Source organism: Uncinocarpus reesii, genomic scaffold (assembly GCF_000003515.1).
Source record: "Uncinocarpus reesii 1704 scaffold_4 genomic scaffold, whole genome shotgun sequence".
Classification (NCBI taxonomy): Eukaryota; Fungi; Ascomycota; class Eurotiomycetes; order Onygenales; family Onygenaceae; genus Uncinocarpus; species Uncinocarpus reesii.
The window spans coordinates 762,037-774,772 of record NW_003052497.1 but is presented as its reverse complement, the minus strand read 5'-3'; the positions used below and the strand labels follow the sequence as shown (position 1 = coordinate 774,772).

The 12,736-nt window shown below is 48.2% G+C and overlaps 5 protein-coding genes and 1 non-coding gene across 6 annotated transcripts in view; 4 read left to right on the top strand and 2 right to left on the bottom strand.

Moving 5' to 3' along the window:
- Window positions 1-617: 617 nt before the first annotated feature.
- On the top strand, window positions 618-1,312 carry UREG_06371 (uncharacterized protein; the record flags this gene model as incomplete). Its single annotated transcript, XM_002583358.1, has 2 exons — window positions 618-808; window positions 865-1,312. 2 exons carry the CDS (start codon window positions 618-620, stop codon window positions 1,310-1,312), a joined length of 639 nt encoding a protein of 212 aa, XP_002583404.1.
- Window positions 1,313-1,778: 466 nt separating this feature from the next.
- UREG_07988 lies at window positions 1,779-1,851 on the top strand. Its single transcript has one exon. It is a non-coding gene; the product is annotated as a tRNA-Cys (tRNA).
- A 265-nt stretch (window positions 1,852-2,116) lies between these two features.
- UREG_06370 (uncharacterized protein) lies at window positions 2,117-4,003 on the bottom strand (the record flags this gene model as incomplete). The annotated part of the gene is made up of 1 exon (XM_002583357.1): window positions 2,117-4,003. One exon carries the CDS (start codon window positions 4,001-4,003, stop codon window positions 2,117-2,119), a length of 1,887 nt encoding a protein of 628 aa, XP_002583403.1.
- Window positions 4,004-4,378: 375 nt separating this feature from the next.
- UREG_06369 (uncharacterized protein) lies at window positions 4,379-5,580 on the top strand (the record flags this gene model as incomplete). The annotated part of the gene is made up of 2 exons (XM_002583356.1): window positions 4,379-4,450; window positions 4,507-5,580. 2 exons carry the CDS (start codon window positions 4,379-4,381, stop codon window positions 5,578-5,580), a joined length of 1,146 nt encoding a protein of 381 aa, XP_002583402.1.
- A 736-nt stretch (window positions 5,581-6,316) lies between these two features.
- Window positions 6,317-7,236, top strand: UREG_06368 (electron transfer flavoprotein alpha-subunit; the record flags this gene model as incomplete). Its single annotated transcript, XM_002583355.1, has 3 exons — window positions 6,317-6,333; window positions 6,431-6,597; window positions 6,662-7,236. 3 exons carry the CDS (start codon window positions 6,317-6,319, stop codon window positions 7,234-7,236), a joined length of 759 nt encoding a protein of 252 aa, XP_002583401.1.
- A 2,671-nt stretch (window positions 7,237-9,907) lies between these two features.
- The window catches only part of UREG_06367 (uncharacterized protein), a gene marked incomplete at both ends in the record, with an annotated part of 3,208 nt that continues 379 nt past the window's right edge, over window positions 9,908-12,736 (bottom strand). Inside the window, 2 exons of the mRNA XM_002583354.1 lie at window positions 9,908-10,361; window positions 10,420-12,497. Coding sequence (XP_002583400.1) covers window positions 9,908-10,361; window positions 10,420-12,497 — 2,532 coding nt within the window. The remainder of the gene's footprint in view (window positions 10,362-10,419; window positions 12,498-12,736) is intronic.

Here is a 12,736-nt window from a genome sequence, read left to right as displayed (position 1 = left end):
ATCCCTAAGTCTTTGCATCATCATCATCATCATCATCATCATCATCATCATCATCATCATCATCATCTGCTTACTCCGTGCAAGGAAGCGTATTCATAACGGATTCCCGCTCAAAGAAACCCCGATGACGAGGCCAAACACCTTCGTTGTGAGGCTCCGCCCCACTGAAAGGGGGAAAAACATCGTGATGCATCGTTGCCTAAATATAGCACTCAATATCAAACTCTCTCAGGAGGTGCACCTCGATTCCAGTCATTTTCTTGGTTTTTTTTTTTTTTTACTCCGTACTCTGTACCTTTATTTCAAAGGATGCGACAAGCCCAGAAGCCTGTTGGAGAATTCCCTGGGGCTCGAAAACAAGCATCAAAAGTGCATGGCAGCCAAAACTGAGTGATCCTGCAATGTTCAGCGCTTTGCCTCGGTCATAAGGTTCCACGACCCTATCAACGCATCGCGGAGCCTTGCCAGAATTTGAGAAGCAACAACAGACCACACTGCTTGTGACTCATAAAACTGAGAAGAACGACCTTTGGAAGCGCCCGTATTTCATTAACTAGGAATTTCGAGAGCTGCCAGCTCCGCTCTGCATTTCGCACTTTTTCTTGCTTGCATTCATCATGCCGTCAAAACGACAGCGCCAACCAAAGACGGGCGAGTCACCCGACTCACCCCCGAACGGGCCTATCTACTTTTGGAAACCCGAGCAACCCCATGGTTTTCTTGGGCAGTGGTATGAGTCTGAGTTCACCGTTTCTCAGCTCAATGACGCTGGTGAGCACGTTGAGATCAAGTACAAGAATTGTGAACAGTGAGGATTCTCTCGTTCCAAGCACCGCTTCCTTGTCACTTATTGCAATATATCAGCTATATGATGCATCGCAAGGGCATTCTCTTTGCCCCAGATGACAGCACCACCCAAGAGATCCTCTCCGCCGGCAAACCGGTCCCAAGCCCAAGAACCCTCAAGAGCCTTGGCCGCCAGATCCCAAATTTCGACGAAGATATTTGGAAGAAAGAGCGGTTGAAGATCGTGGTGGAGGGGAATTACTTGAAGTTCACGCAGAATGAAGATCTTCGGGCGCAGCTTTTGGCAACGGGGGACCGGGAGCTGGTTGAAGCGAGTCCCCGGGATAGGATCTGGGGTGTAGGGTTTGGTGCAAAGAATGCGGAGGCGCAAAGGCATAGATGGGGTCTGAATCTGCTTGGGAAGGCTCTGATGGAGGTGCGGGATCGGATTCGAAACGAGGAGCGGATGGGGTCGGAGGAACCGGAAGACGCTGAAAGTCCGAGGGTAAAGAGAAGAAAGTCGTAATGGTTATGTTCTGTGTCACAGCTGGTTATTCAATCTACTTGTCCAAAATGATACCATCCTTGTTTCTGCGCTTTTAACAAGAAAACTATCGATCAACCCCGACTAGCTCTCAACCAAGCATTATCATGGTATACTTTCTATATACATGCCTTCCCACGATCGCCGAGCCCGTTCTCCGAAAGCCATTATCAACGTCAACCCCCGATTCCTGTGTATGTACTTCGTACAGAGTATGGGGTGCGCATTCTGCTCCCCACAAGTGATAAGTTACATATTAACTCGAGCTGTGCTACATTTATGCAAACACAGCTAAAACCTAAACCGGCACTCCCTCCTATCAAAACAAAATGGGCCCCCAGTTCCATGCATTCCGGGCATGGGTTCCAATCTGCACGACGATGCGGCTTCAACCGAAAATTCTGCAGGTCTCTTGAGTAAAATTAGGAAAAGTCTAACTGTTTCGCTAGGGCTGGTGGCTCAGTGGTTAGCGCGTGGGATTGCAGATCCTAAGGTCCCTGGTTCAAATCCGGGTCAGCCCTCATCGCTTTTTTACTTTTTGCTTCATCAAAGTAGTGATTTATCTCAGGCCGGAAATTTGGTTTTACTGTGTGTTGACTTGAGGGTGATGGATGAGATCGATGAGAAGATGAAAAAGAATATTATCCTGATTTGAAAAGGGCTGGAGGGGAAATTTCATGTATTTTCGAAATACTGAATACCCGCAGTAAATAAATCGCACCTGAAAAAAACTAACATGAGTTTCACATTTCAAAAATCCCATCGGATACCGACAAGGCTTGTGAATCAAGCATATGTGCCCCGTTGTTGTGTTGACGGCTTAGATTTCGGAAAGCCACCCAGTACCAAGATCCCACATCCTGCTCCCAACGCGCGGTTGATAGCACAGTATAAACATTCCTCCGGAATTTGGATATAAGTGCTTTGTGTAAATGCATCCGCGCGGAATCGTTGCATCACCAAGTCCCCGGCTGTCCATATAAATCGCAGATCATGGTATGAAATATCAGTGCTGCCTGTCCAAACGCTCCGTAGCTGCACACCGTTCATGGTAGTATCGCCTGCTAGCTTGAGATATTTTGATGGATCCCTTGTTGTACAATTGCATGGGACGCCAAAAACGCGCTGCCCGGGAATCTCAGGTGCGGGAATTTGTCCAAACATGGCTGGTTTAGCCGCTAGACGACCATCACTGGTGCGTTTGATCTTGATAACAACTTTGTCCGGTCTCCACTCCGCATAATGGGGACTTCCGTGGATATCTTGGTACAAACATCTCAATGATGTTGTGGACTCGAACTGTGGAGGTCGATGCGCGATTGCCGTGGCCCATCCAGAGAGCATGTACACCGGTTCGCCCTCCGTCAAAGAGATCAATTTGATCTTAAATTCCACTTGCTTGCACGGGTCCGGGTTGGTAAGTTTCAGCTTCTGTTTGTGAATGACCCCAATCACAACCATACGGTCATTTAAACTCGGCGCAGTGTCGACAAAAGAGTGTTTGATATAGGGTGTGCTGCCCAACATTTGGCCGTTGAAATAATTGCCATATGCAAGATTTGTGATTTGACTTTTGTCGATTGACCCAATCACTTTTGCAATATAGGCTCGGGCAAACTTTTCGAGATACGGCGTAAATGCTGCCAGCTCCATAAGATCTGAGAAGCTCAAGCGCTCGATACCGCACAGCTGAGCAAGGCCAAGTAAACGAGGGAGAAGGAGATCAGCAAATCCATCAGACCGCTGTGCTTTCCGGACTAGTCCCATTGCCCACATAGCCTTCTGGAGCCGCGAGATATTTGCACCGCTCCAGAGTAAGAATACATCACGCGGGGTGAGGATTTCATTTCTAATATGAGGCAGCCAACGACCGCCAACCCGAGTCAAGACACTCGGGTCGGTTGCTATCAAAGTCGGTTGCACCATGACTTTCACTGAAAGGCCGAGGATGGATTTCGTTTCCTCAGGTACCTTGAAGTATTCCAGTGCTGCTCTGACGTCTGCATACACATTGAGTACTGCCTTCGTTCCCTGATCTGTCATGGTCCATGCACCAGTAACATTGTCGTCAACTGTTGCACTTCCTCGGGATGTCTGGCTACTGAAAGAGCTCAAGTTCCCTAGCTCGCACTGCCGATTCAGTAATTTGGGAAGGGCCTCGAAGAAGGCTTTCTTTTCTTTGTAATGTTTGCCAATCGAGCCGCCGGTTGATCTTGTGGGTATCAATTCATGCAAGTCCTCTGTAGCGAGCATTTTTGTATTGCTTTCAACTTTTGGAACCAACTCGGGCAGTATATCTTGGCTGCCTATAGCTGGTATTTTTTCATTGCTCGATTTGTGAATGACAACCTTTTCCCCCGCATCGGCACGGACCGTTTCCTTCAACGTCAAATCCGATTTCTCCGGGGCCTCTAGGTTGCCCTGCTCTTTTTGAGCGGCAACATTGTCCCTGATTGCCTCGAGAATAACATCATTTTCTTCATCTTCGGCTCGGATTGTGGTGTTGTCCAATCTTCCAGAGATATCCCTGTCGTCTCGCCCTTTCTTTGAATGACCGTTGCGCTTGAGCGATGCTTTGTGGAAAATAAAAGAATTGGCGACTCTTGTCGTTTTATCCCTCATGGAGGGCATATTAGACACATCTGCTTGAGGTTCGATGTCTTCGGTTGACATTTGACAGCTCTTGATTCAACTGGGCGGGGAGCCGCCATCCTGCCTCCCAGTATAAAAAAGCGTCTAGCCTGTAAACCCTGTTCAAGATCTAGCATTGTTCCTGGATGATTATTATTGGCTTGGGTGTGATGCCTGTTGTCTCGTCTTGCTTAAGAGTCACAAAGAACTGGGGCTGATATCTGACTAAGCTGGGAGCAATTTAACGGAACAACTAACTTCCGATTTAACGATACCCACGTGACTAGGTAGTTACATAGCAAGGCTTGGCATTCTCGGAGCGGAAGAAAGTTGAGCCTCCTCGAAATTTTGAAGATCGCGAATTCACTCGGATTTGGAAGCAGGACGGCCTGAATGCAGCAGCGCGTGGAATAAAAGATGGCAGTTTCATCAGAGCAGCTTACGATTAAACCGACTTCCGGGTCGCCCTACCAACTGAATAATGAGCAGGTTCGCGAAGTTACTCCTATCTTTTGTCAATTCGGAACTAACCAAGCTCGACGCAGGTGAATCGAGCTTCCACAGCACTTCTGCGGCACATAAAAAGCGAAGAGAAGAAAAGAGCAGAGGAGTCGACGGTTAAAAAACTGCCACTCGATGGAGGTAGCGATTCTGAAAACGAGGATGAAATCGGCGATGATGTTCCAGTTTGGCTTGTTCTCACGACGAAAAAGCACATTGTGGACAAGAATCGTCTGAAGCCGGGAAAAATAACCGTGCCACATCCCCTAAACCCAGTATCCTCGCTTAATATCTGCTTGATCACTGCGGATCCGCAACGAGCCGTGAAGGATGCGATTGCCGACGAGGCATTCCCTAAATCGCTATCGACTCAGATTACAAAAGTGATAGGTTTTACGAAACTAAAGGAACGGTATAAGAGTTTTGAAAGCCGGCGCAAGTTTTTATCGGAACATGATGTGTTTCTAGCGGATAACCGGATTATATTGCGACTGATTCAGGTGCTGGGAAAGACCTTTTTCAAATCGAACAAAAGACCGATTCCAGTAGTCATTGAGGAAGTTCAGAAATCAAACGGGAAACGACTGAAGAAGGATGAGAGGAAGAGACCTCCTCCAGGTGAAAAGTACGCTTCTGTGGCATCTCCCGAGGTCATCGCAAAGGAGATCGGCAAGGCTCTAAATTGCGTTCCTGTGCATCTGGCTCCATCCACAACAGCTGCCATTCGTGTTGGATCTTCCCGGTTCACGCCTCAGCAGATTGCAGAAAATATCGAAGCGGTGGTACAGGGCATGGTCGATAAATATGTCACGAAGGGATGGAGAAATATCAAGGCGATTCACTTAAAAGGGGCTACTACTATGGCTTTGCCAATCTGGCTGGCAAGTGAATTGTGGGTCGAGGATGGTGATGTCCGCGAAAACGAGGAGGAAGGAGAGACGAAAGCGATCGAGGGATCTAAAAAATCAAACAAGAAGAGAAAGACAATCAAGGAGACTGATGCTTCGGATTCGAAGAAGCGCAAGGTGACGGAGGAGGGTGATGATGAAGCAGAACTTATTGCTTCCAAAAAGCAAAAGCTGAAGGCGCAAAAGGCGAAGGCACGGGCGGAAAGTTGAGCTTCGGCTCAATTGGCCTCAGTGAAGGAGATGTTCGAGCAATTCTAATGGATCATGTGCTTCAGGCCCTTGTTTGATGCATGGCGTTCAGGATATTTGAGAGCTGGCGTACTGTGTATAAGTCTGAGTAGAATACCTAAGAAGCAAAAAGTCTTGAAATTCGTTCCAGCCGTTTCAAACTCCCTTCCATTTTCTCTCAACGTGCACTCCGTATAGGACCTTTTTTCTCGGCTCGCTTCTGGGTTACTCGGCTCGTGGAGTTTCGCCGCAAATTTCCGATCTACCGCTTAGTCATCACAAGGACTGGCGTGCCGGGCAAAGTCCGCCTGGGAAAGATCTCGGTGAGAAGGAAAACGAATTGAAGAAGCATTGCGAGTTGTGATTGTCTCTCATCGGCGGTACATTTCCTTATCCCTATCCTCCTTCCATTCCGTGACAATGATCCCTCTCGCCAGACACTCGATCCTCCGAGCCGCCCGCTCCCAATTTTACCCCTCCGGAACCTCCTCGTTATTTCAGTCACAGCAGCTCTCGGCACTCTCCAGATTACTCTCTACGCTTGCGGTATTGGAGCAGAAAGATGGGAAGATTCAGGGTGCTTCGCTGAGTGCTATTACGGCTGCCGCGAAGCTTGGTGGCTCGGTGACTGCGTTCGTTGCTGGCTCTGGCGCAAAGGAGGGTGCCGCGGCGGAGGCGGCGAAGATCAGCGGGTTGGATAAAGTGCTCGTTGTTGACAATGCGGCTTATGATAAGGTATGGTATCTCTAATCGCCATCTTATCGAACTCCATAGAAATGGGGCGATTCTTGTGAAGCCTATCTTTGGCTAATTCGGTGTGCTATTGCCAGAGTCTCCCAGAGAACTACGCTCCGCTTTTGGTCGAGAACATCAAGAAGGGTGGTTTCACACATATAATTGCTCCCCATTCCGCTTTTGGCAAGAATATTCTACCTCGTGTAGCGGCTTTGTTGGATGTTCAGCAAATTTCGGACATAACTGCTATTGAGAGCGAAGACAGTATGTACAGGCCTGTTATTGATTGGAAAAGTGGGAATTATGCGGCCACTAACTTTCTTTTTAGCATTTGTACGACCAATCTACGCAGGCAATGCAATCCTCACTGTCCAGTCAACAGACCCCATCAAGATTATCACCGTTCGAGGCACCGCTTTTCAAGCTGGCGAAGCCACCGGCGGATCTGCTGAAATTGTTGAGGGTGTCGATCCAAACGTTTCATCAGCAACAGAATGGGTTTCTGAGGATCTCACTACCTCCGATCGTCCGGACTTGGGTACCGCTAAGCGGGTTGTCTCCGGCGGCCGTGGTCTGAAATCCAAGGAGGAGTTCGACAGAATTATGACTCCTCTTGCAGACTCTCTTGGTGCGGCCATTGGTGCGTCTCGTGCTGCCGTGGACAGTGGGTTCGCCGACAACAGTCTCCAAGTCGGCCAGACTGGAAAGAACGTGGCTCCCGAACTATATCTTTGCGCAGGTATTTCGGGCGCAATTCAGCATTTGGCTGGTATGAAGGATAGCAAGGTCATCGCTGCTATCAACAAGGACCCTGATGCTCCCATTTTCCAGGTCGCTGATGTTGGCCTGGTTGGGGATTTGTTCGAGAAAGTCCCAGAGTTGACTGAAAAATTGAAGAAATAGATGGTAAAGAGGCTGGAACTTGGTTTTTTGCGTTGTTGGCGTCCTTAGTTTTCCTGTCGTTTTCTGTTCAAAACGCATATTTAGATTTATTTTTGTACAGATACCGTGATTGCAAGGTATAAGATGTCAGGTCAGGTTTGGGCTGAATAGGTATGAATTCTTCAGCGCCCATTGACGCTGCTGTGTGGAGAATCCGTTTATCTTTTCGAATCCTGAGTTTGAAGCGAGAAGGAGGCCAATTCTATGGCTGCTTTGAGAAGGTTGTCTTGATTACGCGATGCTTAAGGGAACGATCAGACTAGTTGGTGGAAGATTGCCAGGTTATTTCAAAGGGTAGATGATACAAGATGTGTGTATTGCGATGCACGAGAGCAATCTAAATCGAGGACTTGAAGCTGCCGTCGAGAATCCAATATCATGGCCAAATCGGTAGCACCAAGTATTCCCTAACAATCTCAAGCAACCGCGGAAAGGTTCAGCAAGCACTCGCGTCGCTGTCGATCGTTTGTTCCAGTGTGATGCAGTCCGATATTGATGTTGAGAGTGGTCGTTATCCCGTCACTCCGAGCTGGTCCGTGTTCCTGACCCCAACTCCGAATTCCAATTCCGACTGCCTTCCCGCCCCGACGGGGTTCCACCCAAAAGCTCCGTGCGGAAATGCTTCGACGACTGCTTGAGGCTTGAGGTCAACCGACTTGATTCTCTGTGGTCTGATATGCGCCCGGAATCGGACCTGGAGTTGCTCGCTTGCTTTAACTTCCCTCTGACTTGAGGACTGTGGACCCAACTTTAGGGCCCAGGCTCGACAATGTCCATCAACGCGAGCTCTTAGTCGCCCTTTGCAATGTCATGTCGAACCTTCCAGCTGGCATCTGACTGTTTCGTGTGATAAATTTGTCAGATATATATCTAATCATGACATCACTGAAGAGTTCTCCATAAGGCTCCGCACTCTCTGGGATGACAGTCGATATGGCTGCCTCGGGCGAAGCATTTGGAGAGAGGATGGCAGTGCCGCAGTCGCGAGCAGCCCCAAAGCCAGTGGATGAAGTTATCCTCTTCAACGAAATCAACGATGAAGGATTTGAATGAGCCTCAGTCTTCAGGCTCACGCATCACGAATGATGACTCCTCACCCCTCAACACACGTCGGAAGTCGTTAAGTGGTGATGTTTGATTGGGTTTGCCAAACTAGTTTGATCCACGCTGGGTGCGTTTTGCAGAGTCGGGGCCTCGAATTGGAAAGGCGCGCGACAATGAGGACAGCCCGGACCTCAGGCAGAAAATCCTATTTGATGCTAAATCCTGGTTGCCTGCAATTATTAATTGTCTCCTGCGCGCCTTGACTCATACCTCAGGCCGCGTTTGAAAGCTTGTCCGGAATTGAGTTCTTAGAAACTGACCAATTTGTTGTCCGGGATGTCTTGCTCAGAATGGGCATGCATGGCGAGCGGGACGGAAGCCGCCTGCTTAGAGCTGTGCAAAGGCCAGGTCTATATAAGAAGGGCTTGATATCCTGCTTGATGGCTATTTCTTTATCTTCACATTCACTATTCAGTTGAGTTGACAAAGCACTAAGTTGTACTCATAGTACAGCTATCCATTTCAGATATCCTAATATCGCCTTCATAAAGAAGCCTTCTCTTTTATCTCTATCGTCAAGACTCGACTTTGGCTTATTCACTTTCTTCAAAGACTCCATCAAGCTTGTATGTTGAAATCAGGCGTTACCAATTCTGATTTTCAACAAACTGATAGATATCTAGAACCCTGGACTCGACAACAACCAATTCCTCAGAGCAACCCGTCACAATGGCCTCCAACGCGACCGACTTCACTCTCAATTATTATCCAGTCCTTGCCAATGCAAGAGAGAAGTCATCTCGCTCGACGCCTCGCCGGACTTCAACAGATACCTCGTCTACTACGTCCACAAGCATGTCATCACTAAAGGCACTGTTTCGTCGAGACAAGTCACTTGCACCTTCGCCGTCGCCTAAAAAATTTAAATCAACCTCGACGACTCAAGCCGTAACCATGGAAGCACGAGCCAGGTATTTTGCCTTGAGATGAGATAGGGCCTGCTATCGCACGGCCATCTACAAAGCCGAAGTGCTAATGCCTTAAAAGTCATGAATCTTCATAGAAGGCTGAGGAGTTCGGGTGTTTTCTATACCAAACTAGTCGGGCTCGCTGAGGTGTTGGGTTTGGATATTGACTTTCTATTTCTATTTTTCAATTACTTTAATTATTTATACAAGTACTAATTGAAACCTACTTTTCTGGACTTTCTCATTATTTTCTCAACTTAGAGTGCACCTCGACTGGTGCAATTGAACAAGTGATGAAATAACCATTATCCGATTTCGGACCATACGAAATGTCCTTCTGCTCTAGAGCCCACAAGGTGTTCTATTTCTGACTGATTTGATGCGGCTGCCTTGAAGGGCGTGCATACGGCTCCACATAGAGTAAATGCTTGGTCAAGTATGGTTGCCTGATGGATTGGAGACCAAGCAAACAAGTTGGACAACAACGTCAGATGGCATCGAGGAAATACGAAGGTACAGACATCCCCAACAACTGCAAGACAAATATGGAGGAAAAGAAGACTTCATAACCAGGTAGTTCATTTGATTGCACAGTTAATATTTACATCGGCTCCTTGTCATTAAAATCCGGACATCAGCTCATGCATAGTAATTCGTTTCCGCACTGCATTAGAAAACCCTTCGTGATAGCTAACCCAAACCTTCTTCTCATCCCGTTGTTTCTGGCCATCAAGCTTCTGGTTCTTTCCCTCCTCCGTACTCCTGCTAGGCAGCGATTCGCTATTCACAATGACGCGGCCGAAAAAATCTCGTTTCGGGCCCGTCAGCCGCGAGCTTTTGGCATCGCTGCCCTGGTTCTCCTTTGACTGTTCGGTATTGTTGCTTCTCTTACTTGCGAGAGAGCGCGGGTTATCATATCGATCCTGTCTGGATTGTGCCTGGCGTTTTAGAAGATCTTTCCTATATTCTTGATCTAAAACCTGCCGCACGGCGTAGCGAACCGGCGCTGAGGATCCTGCCGAGGCCATAGACGTCCCCTTTGTATTGAAGAAACTAGCAAGGGAGTCGAGGGCTCTGTGACAGCATTGTTAGAGAGCGCCCTGAAAAGAATCTGACAACGATGAATACTCACGGCTCCATTCGATATACCCATCCACCATGAGCCCCGCTCTCGACTTCAACTCTTGTTCGTTCAAACGTGACACCCAGTCCATTCATCACCCTTACGGCAGACTGTACGAGAGCCCGTTCACTTTCCTTTCGCACGCTAGCAATGCCACGCTCACTTCCGCTACCGCCTACTATCACCGGCTTGATTTCGGGCGCTAACATTCGCATCAAGTTTGGGACAAGTTCCGTAGCAATTGTCCCTGGAGAAAGGAATATTCGCAGTAACGGAGCCGAGAGCGTGGATTTAAACTCCGTCAGAATGGCACGATTTTGCTTTTCGATTTCAAAGGCAGTATAATCTGCTCTTGGGCTCAAAAACGGATGTTCCTCTTCACTTTTCTCACTTTTCCGCTCTGCCAGGTTGGCTCTATTCGGAGAAGAAAACAGGTGGTGGAACGCAATAACCGTTTGGCTCAAGTATTTATTCAGTTCCCAGTCTTGGTTTGCATACATCCTCGACGTTGCTAAATCGTGGAAATGCAACCATTCGTATGCAGCATTTGGCTTCGAGAGAAATGTATCGTCTTGATAAGCTTTTGTGGGATATGTGAGGAAACAGTCGGCAACGCAGCGGTCATATTCACCCGTAGCATCCACCATTTCTGTCAGCCGATTGATTGCATGGCGTTTACGGAGGTCCGCGACGCCGACGGGCGTAATAGTATCACTGTTTGTGCCGTACGGGTCTTTGAAACTTTTATTTCCTACACGGTCGTATGAGAACCCAGCTCCCTCTAGGAATACGCGTTCAACGATTTCTTTTGTTCCTCCACGCCCAAGGCCTGGAATAGAGCCGTCTTTTGAAGATTCCCCTAGTATATGCTGTTCCACCCATGCTCTTGTAAGTCTCATGTTTGACGACAAGGAGCCCGCATAGCGTAGTTTGCGAGCTATCCATTCACCGGCCACAAGCACGCCTCTGATATCGCCCTCGCTTATTCCGCGAGATTTCACTTGACGATCCCTGGTAGCGCTCAATCCCCAAGAAGCTTCGCAGATTCTCCTGACAGCATCGCCATCACAAGAAATCCCCTCCTTTTCAAAAACATGCTTCATCCTTTGGACGACTTGGTCCAGCGGTACTTGGCGGACATGGATGATTTCTGCGATGGAGGAAGTCCGAAGCGGGCGAAGACTGGGGTGATAAACGTCGTTGCAAATAAGAATTAAAGGCCGCATAAGCCTGAACTTATCACCTTTTTTCTTTTTGGTGTTATTCGTCGAGTCTGTCGGGGACCTTTTAGAATTCTTTTGATCCAATGTGACGAGGTCGATCAGTGCTTTCATAAACCCCCCTTCTCCTCCTCCTGAGCCACCGACGACACCATCGACTTCATCTACCACCACGCAGACTGGCCTCCCGGGCTTTCGAATCTGTCTTCCATCGGCTATGACACTGACACTTTTCACGTTTTCTGTGCCAACTGCGTCCTTTATGCGCCCTTTGACCACGTCTCGGCTTCTCTCATCACTAGCATTGATTTCCAAAACCTCGTAGCCAGCTTGTTTCGCACAGACATGAGCCAATGTTGTTTTTCCTAGGCCGGGAGGGCCAGTTAACAAGAGGATTTTACGGTGGGTATTAGGCTCTTCTAAATCGGCCGTCTTATTTTGCGCCTTTGATTTGGCCAAACTAGGAAAAACGATAGGATCCCAGCCTTTCAACCACCGCAAAACCGCGCGATGGGTTCGGTCGTCACCGATGAGATCTTTGAATCTCCGTGCTCGATACTTCTCCGTCCATAGAGTATTTCTCCCTGCTTGAGCTTGATATCCCGATGGTGACTCCACAGACTGATGTAGCTTGGGGACATTGTGCGATCTTTTGTCCTTGCTCCGCGTGTCCCGGGCTTCTTCCATTAAACGGTGAATTTCGATCCCATAGTAGCTTTTCGTTGCTCTTCCAGGAGCTGTCATCGATCGACTAGCGATCAATTGTTCGTACGAGACTGGTAAGCTTGGCTTTCTTCGTGGTACGCGAATTATATCGTCCCCTTTTCCACCGAAAAGTTGCATCAGAGGTTCCGGCCAATAGGATCGCTGCGGCGGAATATTGCACGTGATGCTTGGTTTTGGATTAGTAAGCTCGCCAATTTGGTTATGTAATCAGGGGTAGATTCGGCCAAGTCCAGCAAATTCCCTCTCCGTGTGGGAGAATTAAACGTTTCTGTAAAGATTATACGGAGTAGACAAGATGTGGTTCTAGCATAAATGCGGAGAACTTTGTATCCTTACAATGTGTTGAGCATTGGATTGTTCCCCGGCTGGAGGCGCATATG